This window comes from Rana temporaria, chromosome 8 (assembly GCF_905171775.1).
Source record: "Rana temporaria chromosome 8, aRanTem1.1, whole genome shotgun sequence".
Classification (NCBI taxonomy): Eukaryota; Metazoa; Chordata; class Amphibia; order Anura; family Ranidae; genus Rana; species Rana temporaria.
The window spans coordinates 101,345,862-101,368,270 of NC_053496.1; the positions used below are offsets into that span (position 1 = coordinate 101,345,862).

At 44.0% G+C, this 22,409-nt stretch overlaps 1 protein-coding gene across 24 annotated transcripts in view; it reads left to right on the plus strand.

Moving 5' to 3' along the window:
• Nucleotides 1-22,409, plus strand: part of CAMK2G (calcium/calmodulin dependent protein kinase II gamma) — a 322,552-nt gene that overhangs the window by 171,248 nt on the left and 128,895 nt on the right. For all 24 annotated transcript variants that reach the window (XM_040320435.1, XM_040320410.1, XM_040320413.1 and 21 more), the window contains exon 4: nucleotides 16,727-16,781. In XM_040320435.1, the coding sequence (XP_040176369.1) occupies nucleotides 16,727-16,781 (55 nt within the window). The remainder of the gene's footprint in view (nucleotides 1-16,726; nucleotides 16,782-22,409) is intronic.

Consider the following 22,409-nt stretch of genomic DNA (forward strand, 5'->3'; position numbering starts at 1 on the left):
AAGCCGGAATTCTTCCAGCTAGCAGCCTGGTTAGTGAGCGCCAGATTCTAGAACGCAAAGGCTGCTCAGAGAGGGTCATAGATACCCTTCTCATGAGCAGAAAACCAGTAACTCAAAAAATTTACCAAAAGGTATGGAAGACCTTCTGTTCCTGGCGTAAGGAAAGACAGGTAGCCTCAACTTCTATCCCGGTTATCCTGGACTTCCTCCAGGATGGGGTAGATTTAGGATTAAAAGTTAGTACCCTTCGGGTCCAAATAACGGCTCTTTCAGTCTATCTGGATAAAAGATTGGCGAAAGAGGACCTTATAAAACGTTTCTTGTTAGCTAGAGAAAGAATTTCTCCAGTCCAAAAATATAATTGTCCGCCTTGGGACTTAACTAGGGTGTTAGAGGCGTTATCTATACACCCATTCGAACCTCTGGAAGAGGTTCCCCTTAAGTTTCTAACCTTAAAATTGACTTTTTTGTTAGCCATTACTTCGGCCAGGAGGGTAGGGGATTTGCAGGCGCTATCCATGAAAGAACCCTTCCTGAGGGTACAGCCAGATAGGATCACCCTCAGAGCAGACCCCCTGTACCTGCCGAAGGTGGCATCCCTATTTCATAGGACGCAAGACATACTATTGCCGTCCTTTTGTTCTGAACCAAAGAACGAAAAAGAAAAGAAATTTCATTTGTTAGACGTGAGAAGGTGTCTTCTCATTTATCTAGAGAGAACTAAAAGTTTTAGAAGATCTAACCACCTGCTAGTTCTACACGCTGGGCCCAGGAAGGGACTGCAGGCATCAAAAGCCTCAGTCTCAAGATGGATTAGAGAAGCAATATCCAAAGCCTATGTATGTACTGGAGCAACAGCTCCCAAAAAAATCAAGGCTCACTCTACCAGAGCCATAGCAACTTCCTGGGCTGAGAAAGCAGGGGCCTCCTGGGAACAAATCCGCAGTGCGGCCACCTGGTCCAGCCATCATACATTCCTGAAGCACTACCGTGTGGAAATGTTGTCACAGCAAGACTTAGCCTTTGGTCGAAAGGTGCTACAAGCTGTGGTCCCACCCTGAAGGTAGGCCTGTGTTTATTACTCTATTATCCTCTCGGGTGCCGTCCTGGAAGGTGGTAAGAGAAAACCAACGTTAGACCTACCGGTAACGGTATTTCTATGAACCTTCCAGGACGGCAGGCCTACTTCCCACCCTATGTGGAGGGGAAAAAAGGTAAGTACCTATAAGGACTACGTCCCTTGTGAACCAGTTCAGGATTACTCTATTGCATACTGAGGAGCAAGGGGAAGGGCGGGGCCTTTTAAACTGTCATGTGATTGTGTTTCCTGCAGGAGGAGCCATCATCTCTCGGGTGCCGTCCTGGAAGGTTCATAGAAATACCGTTACCGGTAGGTCTAACGTTGGTTTTTCTCAGCACGTCATGTTTTACGTCACCGCGTTCTGACACGATCGTTTTTTTAACTGATGGTGTGTAGGCACGACTGATCATCAGTCGGCTTCATCGGATAACTGATGGAAAAATCCATCAGACCGTTTTCATCAGATGGACCCATCGTGTGTACAGTGCATAAGGGGGTTGTTACGCAATTGAATTATCTATTTTTCATAGATAATTCTTAATAAAAACTCATGCCCCCAATCATTCTTGAGCAGCTGTTGAAGCATTCCTGAGGAACAAGCGAGCAGCTGGCCTGTGAAAGGCCAGTCCCAACAGGAGCAAGATGAGAAAAATTCATACTGAAGGGGATTGTTTGACACGCCAGTAGCAAGAATGCAAATACCTGCAGAAATATTTGACCACTGTGAATTGGAGGCTGTTAAAGAGAGGCAAAAAAGTTGCCCTTAGCAATTGGGTGGCCAGATTGCATAGGCGCGACTAATTATGTAATCTATGCATTGACTCTATTCAAATGATTTGTGGAATCTGCACACATGACCAACCTCCATTTATTTATTATCTACTACCAGTCAGAATCGGTAAAACTTGCTGGGGGCTTTGGGACTTGGGGGAGAAAATCTACAGGAAAAATTCAGTATTATGCAGAATTTGGAGAAATGGCAAAGCTTTTACTTGCATCTGTGGTGTTGGGAGTCATTCATTCTCATGGGAAAGTTACGGGGCTGATTAGTATTTTTCTTTTTAGTTGTGGCAGAATGGTAATTGAGAAGCTCATTCCTGGATCAAACACCAACATGGCAAAGCAGAGGAGGACTTGGGAGTAGAACATATTCTGTTCCTTTTTCTTTTTGGTGTTGACTCATATGTAAAACGTTTAGCTATACTTTTGGACGGGCTGACTATGAGCAGCAAAACAGCGCAAAGTATCATAAAGCTACCCCCTCCCTAAGATTGATGCTGGCTGAGGAAGTTTGAAAATCTTAAACAAATGTGATGGCTCCCTTACAACATGGAAAGGGACACATGACACCACAAGCACTGTGCGGTTTAACATGTTTTAAAGGTACAGAATCCTTTTTTATTTATTTATTTTTAAGGATACAACCTCTTTAAAACCATAGCATTTTCACATGTGTTTTGCTTGGTGGTGCCCAACTGGAAGAGACCTCTAAATTATCTTAACACCAATCGTAAAGCCTGCCAAGATTATAAGATTGCTATAAAACTTCAGCCCTAGTTCACATGGGTGCGTTTTGACATGCACTTTGACATGTCAAATCGCATGTCAAGTCGGCGGCATTTTCGGGCAATGGCATCGTCCTAATCGGTACGACACTGCATCTGTGGCGCTGCACCAATTTCAAAAATAAGTTTCTGCACTTCTTTTTGCTATTTCGGCCCGCAATTTACATCTGTGCAGAAACTGCACAGATGTCCCTGTAATCTCGGCCAAAATTGTGACTGACAAGCGGGAGTGAAATTATGCGAGTTCAGCTGAACTTGCATGGCTTCTTTCCTGCAGCCCAGTGTGAACTTGGCCTCAATTCCTAAAAAGATTGGGATGCTGTGTAAAAGTTGGCACAAGGCCCTGTTTACCATGGTGTAGTAGCCTCTCTTCTTTTAATAAAACTGTAAAAGTTTGGAAACGTTTTGGGAGAAGAATGTTGGCAGAATCTTGCTTCATATAGGATTTTATTGTGCAATAGTCCTGGGTCATCTTTATTGTACTTTTCGTTTCATCATGCACCAAATAATTTCAGTTGGTGAAAGGTTTGGACTGCATGCAGGTCAGTTAGGCACCCGGACTCTTCCACTACAAAGCCATGCTGTTGTCATAGATGCAGTTTAGCATTGTCTTGCTGAAATATGTAAGGCCTTCCCTAAATAAAGATGTTGTCTGGATTGGAGAATCTGCTGCTCTAACACCTCGATATATCTTTCAGCATTGATGGTGCATTTCCAGATTTGCAAGGTACCCATTCCATGCACACTTATGCACCGCACCCCGACGCCAGATTAAACTTGACGCTAATAACAAGCCAGAAGGTCCCCTTTAGTATGGAGGATATGACTTCCATGGTTATTGAATTTTTTTCCATTTTGCAAAAGACCATTTTAAATGAGCTTTAGTCCAAAGATGGTGCCGTTTCTGGATCATATTCAGATATGGCTTCTTTTTTTCATGATGGACCTTTAACTTGCATTTTTGGATAGAACAGCAAACCGTGTTCAGACAGTGATTTTTGGAAACATTCCTGAGCCTATGCTGTGATGTTCATCACAGAATCATGCCTGTTTTTAAAGCAGTGCCGCCTGAGGGCCCCAACATCACTAGCATCCAATATTGAGTTTCCACCTTGTTCCCTGCGCACAGAAATTTCTCTAGATTCTCAAAATCTTTTGATGCTATGTACTGTGGATGATGATGATATATTTAAAGTCTCTGCAACTTTACACTAAGGAACATTGTTATGAAATTAACCTTTAGGCGCAGCTTTTCACAGATTGGTGAACCTTTGCCCATCTTTACGTCTGCGACACTCTAACTCTTTAAGTTACTGACTTGTTGCCAGTTAACCTAATTGGTTGCAAAATGTTCTTCCAGCTCTTCCTTGTTCGTACCACTTACTTTGCCAACTTTTTTTTTGCCCTGTCCCGACTTTTTTTGAGATGTGTTTTTGCCATTTATTTCAAAATTATAATTTTCTTTTTCTTAAAACAGTACATTTGATATATATTCTATTGTGTATAAAATATGGGTTTATTAGATTTTCTAATCATTTCATTCCATTTTTTATGTAGATTTTACACAATGTCCCCCCCCCCCCTTTTTTTTTTTAGACTTCAACTTTTGCAGGTTGTAAAATCTCATGGGTTTGAGAGATGGAGAAAGACAATATTTTCTTAATTTTTTATAGCTGAATATCTTTTCACCTAAGTATTTTGTTTGCATGTTGAATACAGTCTGAAGTGTTAATTATTTACATTTGTGTTAAATTCCTTTTTTCTCTTATTGTTTATTGTGTAATGGCTTTTGAATCTTCCGCTGTAATGCAAGATAAGCTTCTATCCTCTCCTAATTAGAACAGGGCTGGATATTGGAGTAAATCAATTAATCTTTACGTCAGAGCTTTAATCTCCAGCCTGTGTGCGTTGAAACATGTATCGCCCAGCAGTTCTTTCTTATACAAGACCATATTATATCTGGGACAGATACACTTTTTGTAAGGATACGGTTGAGAACTAAAAATTGTAATTTTTTTTCTGGGTTATAGTGTACGGATTTGGGAAATCTTTAGTTGCTTTACTATCAATAACTAATTAAAAAAAATATTGAGAAAAAAGGAAGAAAAAAAAAACGGTGATAGCACCTATGTATGCTAAGGATTGTACATGTTATTCTAAGGGGGCTAGTTTAAAAAAATTGGAAAAGAGAATAAAAGCGGTTGTCCCGTCTTTCTCCTTAAAAAATAAAAATAAAAAATAAATTATATATATATATATATATATATATATATATATATATATATATATATATATATATATATATATATATAATTTGAATATATACCGTATTTATCGGCATATAACACGCACCCTAACTTTAAGAGGGAAGGTTGAGGAAAAAACGTTTCCACAGCCCCCTGCGTATAACACGCAGACAGTTTACCCTCTATTTTCAGGGTATAAAATTGTTCTACGCCAATAAATACAGTATTCTTTCCTTCAAAACATTTGATGACATTATAGCAATAAGCTGGCACTGATCTTTTAGTCAGAAGTCCATGAAAGCTTTTGAGTAGTTGGACAACTCGAGCTTCTTGACTTTTTGCCTTCTTTGACAAAGCTGTGCTCTCAAAACAGTTGAAGTCATTACATTTTTAAAAACAGGGTTATGTTGAGAATGTGTTTGTATATAGGTGTGTGTGTGTGTATATATTATAAAATAAGTTGGATACCTGTATTTATTCAATGCTACATCCCTCAAGAACTGACTTGCATGCTGAATACGCAAAAAAGCTGGAGTCCTCCACATTATAGAAGGTGGTTCTTAAAGGCAGGAGGCTGGTTGATTGGATGCTGTTTATTGGATGTCATTGGGTCATGGAATGGTCAATGAATGTTAGGTCTTTAATCTTAGGAGTCCTCACCGTTACAGAGTGTGTCTCAGACAATATCTGAATAAGGATAAATACTTTGCAGCCATGTGCTGGCATTCATAATAAGGAAGAAGATTTTTCGCGGTATGGCCAATATGAATCTTAAAAAAGCTGCTAGCACAATACTCGGATATAAAGTATAACAATGTGAATTAAACAAAAATGTGCAGTGCTGCAAATGATATCTTGGTGAAAATAAAAATATGAATATGCAACATGAACCTCGGAAAACTCAAAACACGTGCAATAAACATCAAATATAATGTACACATAAATGATATAGTTTATCATCATAGAGGAGTCTGCATAGGCAAGTTGTGTGGAAGTGGTTTAGTTGCATAGCATGCCTCCTATATACAGTCCAAGTCTCACTGGCATACATCAGGGTAGTTGACACTACTGCCCGGTAGATTTTAAGCTGTGTAGCAAGGCTTATTTCACGGCAGTCCCACATGTTGGTCCTCAGTCTGCCGATTTGTGATGGTGGGCTCTTGGTCTTCGTCTTTTAGAGCTGGCTGGTGCATCACTTCAGTTTCTTTGTGTTGATAAAGAGGCCAAAGTTGTCACATACTGCTGGAAATTTTTCCATACTGGCTTGCTTACTGGATTTCCTGCTCTGATCCAGCATTCATGACACAGTCATCAACAAAAAGAAACTAATAGCACAATCCCCATTATCTTGGTGACAGGCTGGAGTCTTCGCAGGTTGAACAGTTTCCCATCCGTTCTGTATCTTGGGCTGACTCCCAAGGAACTTTTCCGAAAGGCACCTGACAGCATGGCTGAAAACATTATGCTGAACAGGGTCGGTGATAACACGCACTCTTGCTTGACGCTGTTTGTGACGGGAAAAGCCTTTTAAAGCTTCTCCGTCATCCAGAACATGAGCTGTCATGCCACTGTGGAACTGAGGTACCATCAGGATGCATCTGTCAGGGCACCCAAACTTCGACATGATGCGACACAGACCTTCACGACTGACAATGTCAATGGCCTTGGTGAGATCCATGAAGATGGTGTACAGTTCACGATACTGTTCGTGAGACTTGCAGAAGCCACACTGTGTCTCGGGCAGTAGACCCTGTTCTAGGTGGTCAATCGGAAGATTCAGCAACACTCGCGCAAGGATCTTGCGTGCAGTGGAAAGCAGTGATATTCCTCTGATTGTTGATTTTTCGTTTTAGAGGTGTACAATGAATGCATCTTTTAGTTCCTAAGGAATATATCCTTTATTCCAGAAGGACTGGGGCAGCTGAGTAAGTTTGTCGACCAATCGCTGCACCACCAGCCTTATAGATTGCTACTGGAATAGTGTTAAATCCTGAGGTCTTGCCTCTGGACAGCTGGCTGATAGCCTGTAAGGTTTCAGCCTCTGATGGCTGGATGTTCAGGCTGTAGTTGATATCCGCCTGGGGCATTTTGGCAATCGCCTCATTATTGATGGAGGATGGGCGGTTCAGTACAGATTGGAAGAGCTCAGCCCAATGCTGTAAAATCAGTCTCCTCAGTAATGAGTTACACGATCTAAGTGAGGGTTTAAGTGGGCGGGTGCACCTGTTTTATGCCTAGAATTATGATGGAAGAATTCTGCTGTTCCACAGCCTATTTACTAGTAATTTTTTATTACATTGAACGCAAAGTGTTTTTTTTTTTCAGTTTTTTTTTCTTGTTGTGCTTTAACTGTATTTTGGTCATCTATGGTAGCGCCTAAGAGTTTACTCCCTACCCTCCTTCCGTCCTTGCTAAAAAAAAATTAAGTTTTCTATCTAATGCAAAAAGTTTTTTACTTGGCATTTGGGATGGTTGTTGCCCCAAATTTTAGGAGCTCTTTCATTCTGTTTTTATTGCTTGCAGGTTAATTTGGTGATAAATACTTTGTAATAACCAAAGATTCATTAAACGGAGGCAATACAGGTTTAGGACAGTTTTGTCAGGATGACAGGTTTGTCAGGATGACAGGTTTATCTACTAAGAAGGCAAAGCCCATTTCCATATTCCCCCAAGTGGGCTTTTCAGCCACATCCAGGGTTCAGCTCCTCTGGAAGGCGAGCACTGCAGAGTTGTTGGATTTTCTTTATTCCTCTCTGGTTTAGAAATAATCTCAGATGTGACCAAAATGGTGGAAGTGAGTGCAATGTATCTAATCTAATGATCCATCCTAATGCCAACTCAAGAGTTGTACTGGATTCGCTATACAATAATTTTGGATAATACAGTGGCCAAAGCATTGACTACAGCTATTCAAAAAGTATTGACTGTTGTTAAGGCAACAGAGATCCCATTTTTTACTAGACCTTTTACAGATTGAGTTGACGGTTTAAGAAAATACGAGACAGTCTCTATTTAAAATTGTGACATTTTTGCTTTGTACTGGCAGGTCAAGTAATCCATTTTAATGGACAGCTACCGTATTTATCGGCGTATAACACGCACCCTAACTTTAAGAGGAAAGTTTCAGGAATACAACTCTCCACTGCCCCTTGCGTATAACACACAGGCACAGTTTACCCTCTATTTTCAGGATTGCTCAACACATTTCTTGCTATAGAGCAGTTTATTTTTGCACAGCTGAAATTGAATCTTCCCTTTTTAAAGAATTATAAAAAATACATCTAAATATTTGGTTTATATCATCTAGCAATGTTTTCAACGATCTTATCTACGTTTGGTAAAAAATACTATTTGCATAGCTTTAAATGGTAAATGTTAAAGTGACTTGCGCATTAATGGTACTTTGATGGGAGTATGTTGTAATGATTTTTTCTGTTAGCACCCCCTGGATTTAAAGAAGAGCAAAAATAAATATATTTATATTCATATGTTGTGGTTATTTAGAGAATGCACTTCAGCATAGCACTAGTTTTTGATGGGTACGAGTGTCGTCTTCAGGGGTGGATGACTAAAATGTCAAACTCATTAACCTGCAAAAGACAGAAACCAACAAGTACTTTCAAAGTCTGGAAACAAGTGCTCCAATTCACAGCAATGGGCTACCTGAATTTGTGAGTTGGAACTAGGTGAATCTCATTTGAACTGGTTTTATTTTTTTATTTTCCCGCAGCACATGTACACGGTTAATAGGCCTAAAGTGGAAGTCTGTGCAAAATATAAAATCCCTGCATCTATAGACACCAGGGATCTAATACTAACCTCTCTATCCCTGTAAAGAAAAGATGAGTATGCATACCTTTTTGGAAGCCAATCTGACCTGCTCTGACCTGATCTCCAGCATGGGAAGCTCTGCAGAGGACACGGAGGACAACGGCTGTTAAATGGGACATCACTAGACATGTCCCCGATACATATACTAGTATCGGTACCGATACCGAGCATCCCCCCCCCCCCCGATGCTTCACCCGATACCTGGGCAGTCAGGGGTGATCAGTGCGACAGGGGAGTTACAAGCATTGATCTTCCCCGTATTCAGCTGCTTTTTTTAAAGTTATACAGCGGTGATCAGTGCTTGTATCTCCCCCCAAAGCCGCACCGATCACCGCTGACTGTCTCTGTGTCCTCCTCCGTGCTGCTCTCCCCCTCCGGGCCCTTGTCCCCCTTCCTGCTGCTGTCTGTGCTCCTTGTCCCCCTCATGCTGCTCTCCCCCTCAGCACTCTGTGTCCTCCTCAATGTCGTCCTCCACCCCCTCGATATGTCAGGATGGAGAGCGGAGGTAGGAGCCGCTAATTCCGACTCCTACCTTTTCCGAATGTACAGAGTCAGTGTTCATTTACATAACTGAGCATCGTAACCTGTGTTTACGATGCTTCAATTTATGAATGGAGAGGAGATTCATACGCCTGGACTATAGGTCTCATAATCCCTTGCGCTTTTTACATAAAGGCAAGGTGTGTCCTGTCTACAAGTCGAAGCCCTTGGAAGAGGTGATTTGGGCTCTTGCATCCTGTGCGCTAGGAGCATTGACATGATAAAATGCAGTCTTGCACATGCAAGAGTGACAATTCTGGAGGTCCAGAGGGACCCTGTACCACAGCATATCCACCTTATGGTGGGCAACAAAGAAGGAAGTATTTCTGGTATGCTGCTATTTTTTTCCTAACAAGGATTTAATACCACTTTAAAGCTTAACTCTAGGCCAATGGCTAAATATAAACCCGACGTAAATACATTAGTGGGCTTTTCTAACCTGTCAAAGGATTTGGAGTTTTGATCAGTTAGTCTTGTGATTCACACACATTTGCCTCACTGTTGTCAGGTTCAGCATCCAGTCTTCTTTCTGCCTGGTCATTGGGCAGTGAAGCCAGCAGCTACAAATACTGCAGCTTTCTGACTTTTAAAAAATGGACACTTACCTGTCCAGGTCAGCAGCCAAAGCAGAGGTACCGCTCAGCTTTCGGCTTCCCCTGCCGCCATCCTCGGTGAGGGAATCGGGAAGTGAAGCGCTGCGGTTTCACTGCCCGGTTCCCTGCTGCGCATGCGCGAGTCGTGCTGCGCAATCCTCACTGTTCCCTGCTGTGTCCTAGGAGCCGTGTGTTTCCCGGAAGGGGCGGGACTCCCGCGGGAGTTCATACCCGGAAGTGGTGCAAATACCGGTTTTATACAGGTATCTGCACCCCCCTCCCCCTAAAAGGTGCCAAATGTGACACCGAAGGGGGGAGGGTTCTGGAAAGTGGAGGTTCCATTTTGGGTGAACCTCAGCTTTAAAGTATATGTATAGCAAAACATTTTCTTCTTTTGGATAGACTAGGGGGTCAAGTCAAATGCAGCCGAATTGTATAAATCTATCACACATTGGTTTGTATTCCAGATCAGTTTTTAGGTCTGTTTCAGTTGCTGCTGTCCTGTTTCTTTTCCTTTGTTTGCAAGGTGTGCAGTGGTTCGTATTTGTCAAAGTGGGATACCCTGATAAACTTAGAGGAGTTTCACACTTGCCTATCCCGGCATCCAGCGGTATCCTCACATGAGTCGATTCTTGCATCGGCTCTAGAGTGCTAACGCCACCATCTTGGCTAAGAAAAAACAGCAGTGAAGCCTTACAACTTCACAGCCAGTCTCTTACTGCATATGTGCAAATCGCTTTGTGTATTGGCCAACTGCCGAGGGAAGGAGGGGGAGCTAAACTTCGGCTCACTTTGCTGTTGCCAACTGAGCCAAAAGTGGGAGCGGGTACCTGTCAAAACCAGGTAGCCACTCCCCCTCCAAAAGATGCCAAATGTGCCAGCGGAGGGGGGGGGGGATTCAACAGTATATACAAGCAAGCACTACCCTATTAGATCCAGTTTAAAATGTAAATGCTGTGTTCTAAATTGTTTCACAAACACAGTATAAGCCGAGGCCCTAATTTTACCACAAAAACCTGGGAAAACGTATTGACTCGTATAAGCCTAGGGTGGGAAATGCAGCAGCTACTGTAAGCGGAAATAAGGGTCAACAATGCCCATTTGCAGCCTCACTGTGCCCATTTGCAACCTCACTGTGCCTATGTCTTCCAAATGTTACGCCTTGCAGACACAAAACACACAATCTTCTCTGCACAGGGGAGATCTCTTGCAGCCTACCAAATCCATGTAGCACTTTCGTCTACTGACAGATGTACCAAGCACATCCTGAAGGATTAAAAGCCTACTGAATTATAGGCGAATACTAATCGCAGGGCTGCGTCTCATAAAATACCATTTACATTTGCATAGGAGGCAAGATGTGTAAAGGGTCAGGTAGAGGAAAGCTATGGACTTTTACAGCACCCAGTGTACTTTAATATTTTGAATACAATTCCAACCACCTTTTTAAGATATACCTTATATGGAAAGTAGTCCTGAATTCTTGACGTGCTGCTGGAGTCCATTTTTCAAAAGTCCCGTCTTCCTCCTGGTCTCGTTCTGTTCCGGAATAGGCGTTTGACACTGTTCCGCTACCGCCTATCACGGAGGTCCTCTCCTCCTCGGACTCCGTTTCCCAGCAGAAACTGTGTTCAGTGTTCCGCCAATCATGGACCTTCTTTCATCCTCGGACAAGAGGAAGTCCGTAATAGGCGGAAAACTGAACACAGTGTCTGCTGGGAAACTGAGTCCGAGGATGAGAGGACCTCTGTGATAGGCAGTAGCGGAACACAGTGTCAAACACCTATCACGGAACAGGACCAGGAAGTAGCCGCGACTTTTGAAAAATGGGCACCCGCAGCCCATCAGGTACACTGACTTGAGTATAAGCCGATGAGTGTATTTTCAGCCCTAAAAAAAGGGCTGAAAAACTTGGCTTATACTCGAGTATATACGGTATATTTTCACATAGATTTCATATACAGTAATTTTGCTCATGTGCTTTCCCAAATTGAAAAAATAAAAGTATAGATAGAATATTTTAGGTCCTTGCAAAGATAATCCCTATAAAAATATAACATCATTGGTAGATTAGTAAGGATTCTAGCCAGTACCATCCCGTTTTCATAATTGCTCTTCCTGAATGCTAGTCTTGTATTTTGGTATTTGACAGAGTTAAGTCAGATTGGTAAAATTGCAGTGAAAGCGAGTGTTAGATCAAGTATGTAACTGTGTCTCTGCTAGATAATTATCTCTCTTTAACGACTTATTAGCTGCTCTGGTTGTTGATTACACCCAGCTCTTCGGGTGACACCCATCAATAATGGATGGCATGCTAAATAGGTACTAACGGCTACGGAGTAGCAATACTCATATCGCTGGGGAGTTGTTGCAAGTAATAGCCTAACAACTTCACAGCCTTATAGGATGTAATTGCTTCTCTGTTTAGTGTGGTATACCTGTTCTCTGTACAAGACCAATGACATACATAAGCCATCCTGTAAAATCTGCATTAAAAGTTGTGCTGTGATCTGCTTTTATATATTTCATACAAAAAGGGGCAATTTCCTCTTTGCTTTCATGTTGTAAGTCTCTTATCCATTATCATATATGACCATTTTTAAGTCTGTGAATTATATAGCTTTGTAAAGATTTAAAAGCGGTAGAATTGAAAAATAAATTAAAGTGCGAACACTATTTCTATACAGAGACATAAAATAAATGCACTTCATTTACTCTTCTAGCCACACCTTGGGCCAGATCCTCAAAAGAGATACTCCGACTTAAGTGCTGTTCAGTCTGTGTGTAACTTTGGAAACGATCCTCAAAAGGCTTTTTCCAAAGTTACACAGAAGATCCGGCATGTGTAATTGAATTACACTGCCTAATTTTAGGATGCAGTACCGCATCCGCCGCTGGGGGCATTTCGAGTCGAAATGCCGTTGCTAGTATGCAAATTAGCACTTAAGGCGATCCACAAAGCTTTCTAGCTTCTTTTTTGCGCCGTAAGTGTTATTTTGCAAGTGTAAAATTAGGGCTCGTTTTACAAAGTGTAAAGTTAGTCACACCTTGTAAAGGCCCATTGCAGCGACGGCATTTGGTATGCTTTCCCGAGGGAGAACTCCACGTCAATTTGTAAAAAACAAAACCGGCATGGGTTCCCCCCCAGGAGCATACCAGGCCCTTAGGTCTGGTATGGGTTGTAAGGGGACCCCCCCTACGCCGAAAAATTGACGTAGGGGGTCCCCCTACAATCCATACCAGACCCGTATCCAAAGCACGGTACCCGGCCGGCCAGGAAGGGAGTGGGGACGAGCGAGCGTCCCCCCCCCTCCTGAGCCGTGCCAGGCCGCGTGCCCTCAACATGGGGGGGTTGGGTGCTCTGGGGCAGGGGGGCGCACTGCGGGCCCCCCCACCCCAGAGCACCCTGTCCCCATGTTGATGAGGACAGGACCTCTTCCCGACAACCCTTGCCATTGGTTGTCGGGGTCTGCGGGCGGAGGCTTATCGGAATCTGGGAGTCCCCTTTAATAAGGGGGCCCCCAGATACCGGCCCCCCACCCTAAGTGAATGGATATGGGGTACATCGTACCCCTATCCATTCACCTGGAGGCAAAAAGTAAAAGTTAATAAACACACAACACAAGGCTTTTTAAAATAGTTTATTATTCTGCTCCGGACGCCCCCCCTGTCTTCGTTATTAGCTCAATTACCAGGGGGGGCTTCTTCTTCCGCTCTCCGGGGGTCTTCTTCCACTCTCCGGGGGTCTTCCGCTCTCCGGGGGGGCTTCTCCGGACTCCGGGGGGGCTTCTCCGGACTCCGGGGGGCTTCTTCCATCTTCTCCCCTCTTCCGCTCTTGACTCGGCGAACCCCGGTTCTTCTGCAGCTCTCCGGTGCCTTCTTCTTCAGCGCTGGCTGCCTGCTATGTTTGTGTGTTAGCTCGATTTCAAACAGGCAGCCGGCGCGGTCTTCTGTGGCGTCATCTTCTCTTCTGGTCTTCTGTTCTTCCGATGTTGCCTCGTCGCCGGTTGTCGCTGTAATGATGGAAGCGCGCCTTGCATCACATTTATATAGGCATCACCGTCCCATCATGCTCCGGTAGGTACCCACGTGGTGGGTGCACGTGGGTAGGCACCCACCACGTGGGTACCTACCGGAGCATGATGGGACGGCGATGCCTATATAAATGGGATGCAAGGCGCGCTTCCATCATTACAGCGACAACAGGCGACGAGGCAACATCGGAAGAACAGAAGACCAGAAGACCCTGACGCCACAGAAGACCGCGCCGGCTGCCTGTTTGAAATCGAGCTAACACACAAACATAACAGGCAGCCAGCGCTGAAGAAGAAGGCACCGGAGAGCTGCAGAAGAACCGGGGTTCGCCGAGTCAAGAGCGGAAGAGGGGAGAAGATGGAAGAAGCCCCCCGGAGTCCGGAGAAGCCCCCCCGGAGTCCGGAGAAGCCCCCCCGGAGTCCGGAGAAGCCCCCCCGGAGAGCGGAAGACCCCCGGAGAGCGGAAGAAGACCCCCGGAGAGCGGAAGAAGAAGCCCCCCCTGGTAATTGAGCTAATAACGAAGACAGGGGGGGCGTCCGGAGCAGAATAATAAACTATTTTAAAAAGCCTTGTGTTGTGTGTTTATTAACTTTTACTTTTTGCCTCCAGGTGAATGGATAGGGGTACGATGTACCCCATATCCATTCACTTAGGGTGGGGGGCCGGTATCTGGGGGCCCCCTTATTAAAGGGGACTCCCAGATTCCGATAAGCCTCCGCCCGCAGACCCCGACAACCAATGGCAAGGGTTGTCGGGAAGAGGTCCTGTCCTCATCAACATGGGGACAGGGTGCTCTGGGGTGGGGGGGCCCGCAGTGCGCCCCCCTGCCCCAGAGCACCCAACCCCCCCATGTTGAGGGCACGCGGCCTGGCACGGCTCAGGAGGGGGGGGGACGCTCGCTCGTCCCCACTCCCTTCCTGGCCGGCCGGGTACCGTGCTTTGGATACGGGTCTGGTATGGATTGTAGGGGGACCCCCTACGTCAATTTTTCGGCGTGGGGGGGTCTCCTTACAACCCATACCAGACCTAAGGACCTGGTATGCTCCTGGGGGGGGAACCCATGCCGATTTTTTCTTTGAAAATTGGCATGGAGTTCTCCCTCAGGAATGCATGCCGCTGTCATTTTTTTTTTCCCCGACGCAACTTTAAGCCGTCGCGATCCTCAAAACTCGGCGTAACGTAACTTCGCGCATGCGCAGTACGGCCGACGCGCATGCGCAGTACGGCCGGCGCGGGAGCGCACCTCATTTAAATGGGACTCGCCCCATTTGAATAGGAACGCCTTGCGCCGGCGGAATTTTAGTTACACAGCCTGAATTTTCTAGATAAGTGCTTTGTGGATCAGGCACTTAGGTAGAAACTTTAAGCCAGTGTAACTTAAATTGGATTTTTTAAGTTACGTCAGGTTTTTGTGGATCTGGCCCCTTGTTACTATGTTCATAACCTCCATGAAATTAAATGTAATATTTTAATGTATATATAAATCCTATCAAAAAATCCAGTATTCATTTTAACAAATATTAAAATTAAACTCTAAAGGAAAAAAAAACATAATTTAAAGTGTTACTAAACCCAGGACTCTGCATTTACTATATCTGGTCTTGCACAGTACACATAGCATGGCAATGCAATTGTTTTAGTAAATATAAACTGCTAAATATCTTTTTTTCATCAGCAGTCTTGTTACTTCTGTCAGTGTCTGACTGAGCACTAGTTAAAGCTTGTAGGAGTTTTCATTCTCCTCTGACTGTCCTATGAGGCTGCCTGACCCTCTGTCTGGACAGTGCTGATTAGCCCTGTGCTGATCACATGCACCCTCCCAAACAAAACAAAACCCTCTCTAGCAATACACACCAAACTGAGCATTTGCAGAGTGCCCCCAATGCTCTGTACTATCAGGAGATTGCTTGGGGACTGTGGAAGAAGGGGAGGATCAGAGAAGGCCATTTTGAGTCATATTTGTTCCCATCCCCAGTCACCATCCGCCTCATATTAGTGATCAATTTCTACCTCCTTGATTTGCTTAAAGCGGTTCTGGAAATAACAAAAGACAGCAACTACAAGCGTTGTAGCTGCTGATGTTTAATAATAGGACACTAACCTGTCCAGGAATCCAGCACCATCCTCGCCCAAGCCGCCTCTTTGTCTGTCTTCGGTCCAGGCATCAGCATGTTTACTTTGGGGAGCCGGCTTCCCACTGCACATGCATGAGCCACACTGCTTTATGAATGGTCCCATAGCTTTCTGGGACCTGTGACGTGTCCCAGAAGGCTGAGGGGGAGAGGGGCAAACTTCTGCTCAGATCGCCACAACGATCCAATCAGAAGTTGAAGTGGTTACTTGTGAAAACCAGTGCAACAACTTGGAGGAGATGGAGAGAAGGCAGACAAACAACTTCCTCTTTTGGGTGACATTCTGCTTTACATATGATGGCCATCTTTTTAGCAGCGGCTTCAGGTCAAAACTCCAGTTTGGACACACAGTACCTGGTACAAGCATCACCTGTGTTTTGTCAGCCTGTGACTTGGCCCCCCTTCACAGAATTGCCCTACCTTTCTCTATAGGGGTACTATTGAGAGCAGTTTTTTTATTTTTAATCTAAAGCCATGCCTTTAATTTACCTCCCTAGCTTTTTTTTTTAAGGCCACTGAAGGTTCTGGCCAAATGCTTAACATGTAAAATTGTATGTATAATGTATTTGTGCAAAACTGGACATCTGGTAGTCTGGTTACATAATCCTTGTGATTTTGTTCCTCCAGTTTGTCTTTTACTTCATAATACTTGACATTTGAATGATAAGTGCCTTTGCTGATATCTTTCTTTTTTGTTTTGCAGTGCGCCTCCACGAAAGTATTTCAGAAGAAGGTTTTCATTATCTTGTGTTTGACCTGTAAGTACTTTCCTTTGATTGTTTCAAAATAAATAGAGTTTTAAAAGTTGTGTATATATTGTGCAAAAGTCCCATCTCCCAATGATTGTCCTATCAACCTGTCCCTGCATGCCAAGGTTCTAGGTGTAGTCTTGGACTCTGATCTATCCTTTAAAGCGGTTGTATACCCATTTTTTTTATTTTTACCTACAGGTAAGCCTATAATAAGGTTTACCTGTAGGTAAAGTGAATATGAATATCTCCTAAACCTGTACGGTTTAGGAGATATTCACTTGGCATGCAGCCGCTGACGTCGGCAGCGCATGCACTGTAAATTCCCGGCTGAAGATCCGGCAGATGCTGCCGGATCTTGCCGGGATGAGGACTCCAGCAATTTTAATATTAATCTGTAGCCTTTTTTGTAAAGATCACTCATAGTGACCCCACTATAGAGGTTCCTCTTCACTTCCTATTACTGAGGCACCTTGGGAAAATGGGTGGAAATCTTAGCAAGCACTTTAAAGACTTATTGGCATCAGGTAGGCAGCAATACGTTATGTGCATTAACTACTCAGAAGCCAGCTTCACCTAGAATGAGCATTTTTCTGTACACTGCAATTCAATAATACTTTTTAGTTTCTCTGGATAGTTGTTAGTGTTGTGTTAAATAAAACACTGTACTGTAGGTGACTGCGATATTGTGTCAATCTCGCTCCCTTTCTCGGCGAGATTGACCACCTACGAGCCCCGTCGCGGGAGCCAGCGCCGAGCCGGCTCGCTGCGATGGTGAAAATGCCGTCATAGAAGCGACGGGGATCCGACTTGGATTCCCGCCAATTCTAGCCGCAGCGTTTGGTATGAATCATGAGGGGGAACTCAATTCTAAATTTTAAATAAAAAACCGGCATAGGTTCCCCCCCCAGGGGCATACCAGGCCCTTGGGTCTGGTATGGATTGCAAGGAGAACCCCCTACGCCAAAAAAAAACAGCGTGGGGGTCCCCCCACAATCCATACCAGACCCGTATCCAAGCACGCCGCCCGGCCGGTCAGGAAAGGAGTGGGGACGAAAGAGCGCCCCCCCCTCTTGAGCCGTACCAGGCCGCATGCCCTCAAAATGGGGTTGGGTGGGGGGGGGCACCCTGCAGCCCCCCCACCCCAAAGTACCCCCCATGTTTATAAGGACAGGGCCTCTTCCCGACAACCCTGGCCGTTGGTTGTCGGGGTCTGCACGCGGGGGGCTTTTCGGAATCTGGGAGCCCCCTTTTGGCTTAGGGGGTTCTCCTTGCAATCCATACCAGGCCTAAGGGCCTGGTATGCTCCTGGGGGGAACCCATGCCGGTTTTTTATTTAAAATTTGGCGTGGAGTTCACTCTCATGATTCATACCAAACGCCGCGGCTAGAATTGGTGGGAATCCAAGTCGGATCCCCGTCGCTTCTATGACGCGCTCGCTGGAATGTGCTTTTTCTATTCCAGCGAGTGCGAGATGTCGGCACCATGTCGCCGAGAATCGGCGCGATGCCGTCGTGCTGGAAGCACATTCTCGGCGACAGGTATTGTATGTCATCATTCCTGATGATGCTTGTGCTAACAGACCAGGTTCATTATATCTCAGGACATAAAGCTCTCGGACAACAGCATAATTAAAGGTGTCAAAATTCAGATTGCATGGTTTTTGGTTAAAATGTGTTCTCCTGTAAATAAATCACTTTCTCTTCATAACTTCTTTCTGTCAGTTGTATATGTCATCAAACCAAGTTATTAATTTTCATTGTTCATGACTGCGCTGTGGATATGCTTTTACCAGAACACACCAGCCCGTTTCTTTTCTTTATCGTAATTGTTAGAATAGCATATTAATGTGTAGTTCCACCTTAAAAATAAAAAATTACACAAACTTGCAAAAAAGAAAATGATAAAAACTATTTTTTTACTTGCCAGAAATGGCGGCTGCTATGCGGATGTTCCTAATCTGCCTCTTCCTAGTCCGCAGCAGGTCTTCTTCCTCCTTCTCAGTGTCTTCTGGGAAATGGGGCGCGCTGCCTTCTGGGAACTGTGTGCATCCCAGAAAGTAGCTGCCCATTCACAAAAGCTCCGGGAGACTCGCGCATGCGCAATAGGAAACAGGCAATGAAGCCGCAAGGCTCCACTGCCTGTTTCCCCCAGAAAGGATGGTGGCGCCAGGAGCTGCCAGGATCGAGGGATCGGTCTCGGGGGGGCCGACATTGCGGGCACCTAGGACAGGTAAGTGTCCTTATTAAAAGTCAGCAGCTACATTGTTTGTAGCTGCTGACTTTAAAAAATATAAATAAATTGTGGGTGGAACCCAGCTTTAAGAAATCTCAGGAGGGAGATGCAATTCAAATGTGGTGGAAATAGTAAAACAGAACAGATTACAATAAATCTGTAAATAAATACAAATGACTAATAAGGTTATCAATAAATATGTTTTGGTGGTGACACTTGCAAATTCTACTTGTGATTTTGTGTGTGGACAGCATGTAGGTTCTGCAATTTCCTAATCTTGAAGATATTATATTGGGAATTTATTAAGACTGGAGAAACTGTGCATGGCAACCAATCAGCTTCTGTCTTTCACTTTTAAAGCTGCTTTCATTTTAGTAAATTCCCCCTTTCATATGCAAGAGAGCTTCACATTAGGGACATAGGGATTTGGTGTTAAAATGCATAATCTTAACCCTCAAAATCTTTCCCTCGTCTTCCCTAGATCAGTTGGCAAATAAAGATGTCAAATTTGGTCTTATGTGTCACCCATAAATTATAGCACATTCTCTTGGTAAAAAATTGACATCCCTCCCCTATTACATTTTGTCTCAAAAGCTTTAAATGGTATCAGTTATGTTTGTCCCTAAGCCACAAGCCATTATGTTTGCCACTTTGTTGTAGTTTACTGTTGGTACATATTCTAATACAATGGCACAGCCATCTTGATTTTCCTGTCAGTGTCAAGGCTCATTTTGGGCAAAATGCATCATTAGGAACTAACTCAAACTTGTAGAACAAAAGTATTATTCTGTTTTTCAACTTCCCATAGAAGGCCACTGTGCAAAGCAAGTTGGTGCATCACGATGTTTTATAAGAAAAAAGGGTTTTGTAGAAGTGTGCGAACATTCATCTATCTTGTGTTAGAATTTAATTGGAGTGTTTTTACTTGGCGAACCCTAACTAAACGTTATTTTGTCTGTAGACATCTATAAGCCTAGATTCACACATGTGCGGCTGGGGTTTGCAGTCTGGAGTCCGGTGTGGTTTTGTTCACCAGTTCAGGTGCAAATTTTTACTTGCATTTGCACCTAAACCGGACCAAAAAGCACCCTTTTAATAAATGGATCAAGGCTGCTCCGGATGTGTGTCAACCAGCTCCATTGAAGGCCGATCCGATTCACATGTTATGGGAATCGGAAAGGGGTTAACAACGCATCCAAATCTCATATATGTAAACCAAACCTTAGACCTGAGAAAATCATTCAATTCTATTATACAGTGCCTTGAAAACGTATTCATACCCCTTGAAATTTTCCAAATTTTGTCATGTTACAACCAAAAACGTAAATGTATTTTACTGGGATTTTATGTGATAGACCAACACAAAGTGGCACATAATTGTGAAGTGGAAGGAAAATTATAAATGGTTTTCAATTTTTTTTTTTTTTTTACAAATATCTAAAAAGTATTGCGTGCATTTGTATTCAGCACACCCCGAGTCAATACTTTAATGAACCACCTTTCGCTGCAGTTACAGTTGCAAGTCTTTTTGGGGATGTCTATACCAGCGTTGCACATCTAGAGAGTGACATTTTTGCCCATTTTTTTTTTCTTTTCAAAATGGCACAAGCTCTGTCAGATTGAGTGGAAAAGCGTCTGTGAACAGCAATTTTCAAGTCTTGTCATATTCTCAATTGGATTTAGGTCTGGACTTTGACTGGACCCTTCTAATGCATTTGTTGATCTAAACTATTCCATTGTAGCTCTGGCTGTATGTTAAGGGTTGTTCTCCCTGGAAGGTGAACCTCTGCCCCAGTCTTAAGTCTTTTTCAGACTCTGACAGGTTTTCTTCTTGCCCAGTGTTTGGCTCCAACCATCTTCCCATTAATTCTGACCGGCTTCCCTGTCCCTGCTGAAGAAAGAATCCCCAAAACATGATGCTGCCACCACCATGTTTCATGATGGGGATGGTGGGTTCAGGGTCATGTGCAATTAGTGTTGGTTTCCCGCCACATACAGCGTTTTTGCTTTTAGGCCAAAAAGTTACATTTTCGTCTTTACTGACCTGAACCCCTTCTTCCACGTTTGTGTACCCCACATGGCTTCTCACAAACTGCAAATAGGACTTCTTATAGCTTTCTTCTTGCCACTCTTCCATAGAGGCCAGTTTTGTGGAGTGCAGCGACTAAGCCCCCTTTCACATTGACACATTTCGACAGGTCAAATTGTATTTCAATGGCACCATCTCATTCGGTGCAACGCCAACTTTGCTGCTCTGCACCGATTTCCAAAAGTACTTCCTGCATTACTTTTGGTTACTTCAATAGACATTTGTACATGAACCTACATATGTCTTCCAAGTCACCCCCAAAGTCTGACTGAAATTCGGCTTTGAAATCACGCGAGTTCAGATGAAGTCGCACAATTTCAAAGCTGTGTTCAGTGTGAACGAGGGCTAATAGTTGTCCTGTGGATGGGTTCTCCCACCTGAGCTATGGATCTCTGCAGCTCCTCCAGAGTTACCATGGGCCTCTTGGCTGCTTCTCTGATTTATGCTCTCCTTGCCCGGCCTGTCAGTTTAGGTCGACAGCCATGTCTTGGTAGGTTTGCAGTTGTCCCATACTCTTTCCATTTTCGGTTGATGGCTTGAACAGTGCTCCGTGAGATTTTCAAAGCTTGAGATCTTTTTTTATAACCTAACCCTGCTTTAAACTTCACAATTTTATCCCTGATCTGTCTGGTGTGTTTCTTGGCCTTCACAATGATTTTTGTTCACGAAGGCCCCTTTCAGACGTGGGGGCAGCGTCAGCGGTAAAGCACTGCTATTTTTAGCAGAGGTTTTCGGCTGCTAGCAGGATGCTTTTAACCCCTGCTGAAACATGAAAAAGGGTTAAAACCACCGGCAAAGCGACAATGTTGGGGCGGTTTGCCGGCGGTTCGGCTGCGCTGCCCATTGATTTCAATGGGCAGGAGCAGTATACACACTGCTCCTTCACCGCACCAAAGATGATGCTGGCAGGAAATTTTTTTTAATGTCCTGCCAGCGCATTGCCTCAGTGCGAAAGCCCTCTGGCTTTCTCACTGAGCCTGCAGGGGAGACATTTTTCACGCGCTTTACAGTCGCTATTTTTAGCCCTAAAGTGCCTGAAAAACGCCCCAGTGTGAAAGGGGTCTAAGGTTCTCTACCAAGCCTCTGAGGGCTTCACAGAACAGCTGTATTTATACTGAGATTAAATTGAACACAGATGGACTCTTTTTACTAATTGGGTGACTTCTGAAGTCAATTGGTTCCACTAGATTTTAGTTAGGGGTATCAGAGTAAAGGGAGCTGAATACAAATGCACGCCCGCTTTTTAGATATTTATTTGTTAAAAATTGTAAAAAACATTTATCATTTTCCTTTTACTTCACAATCATGTGCCA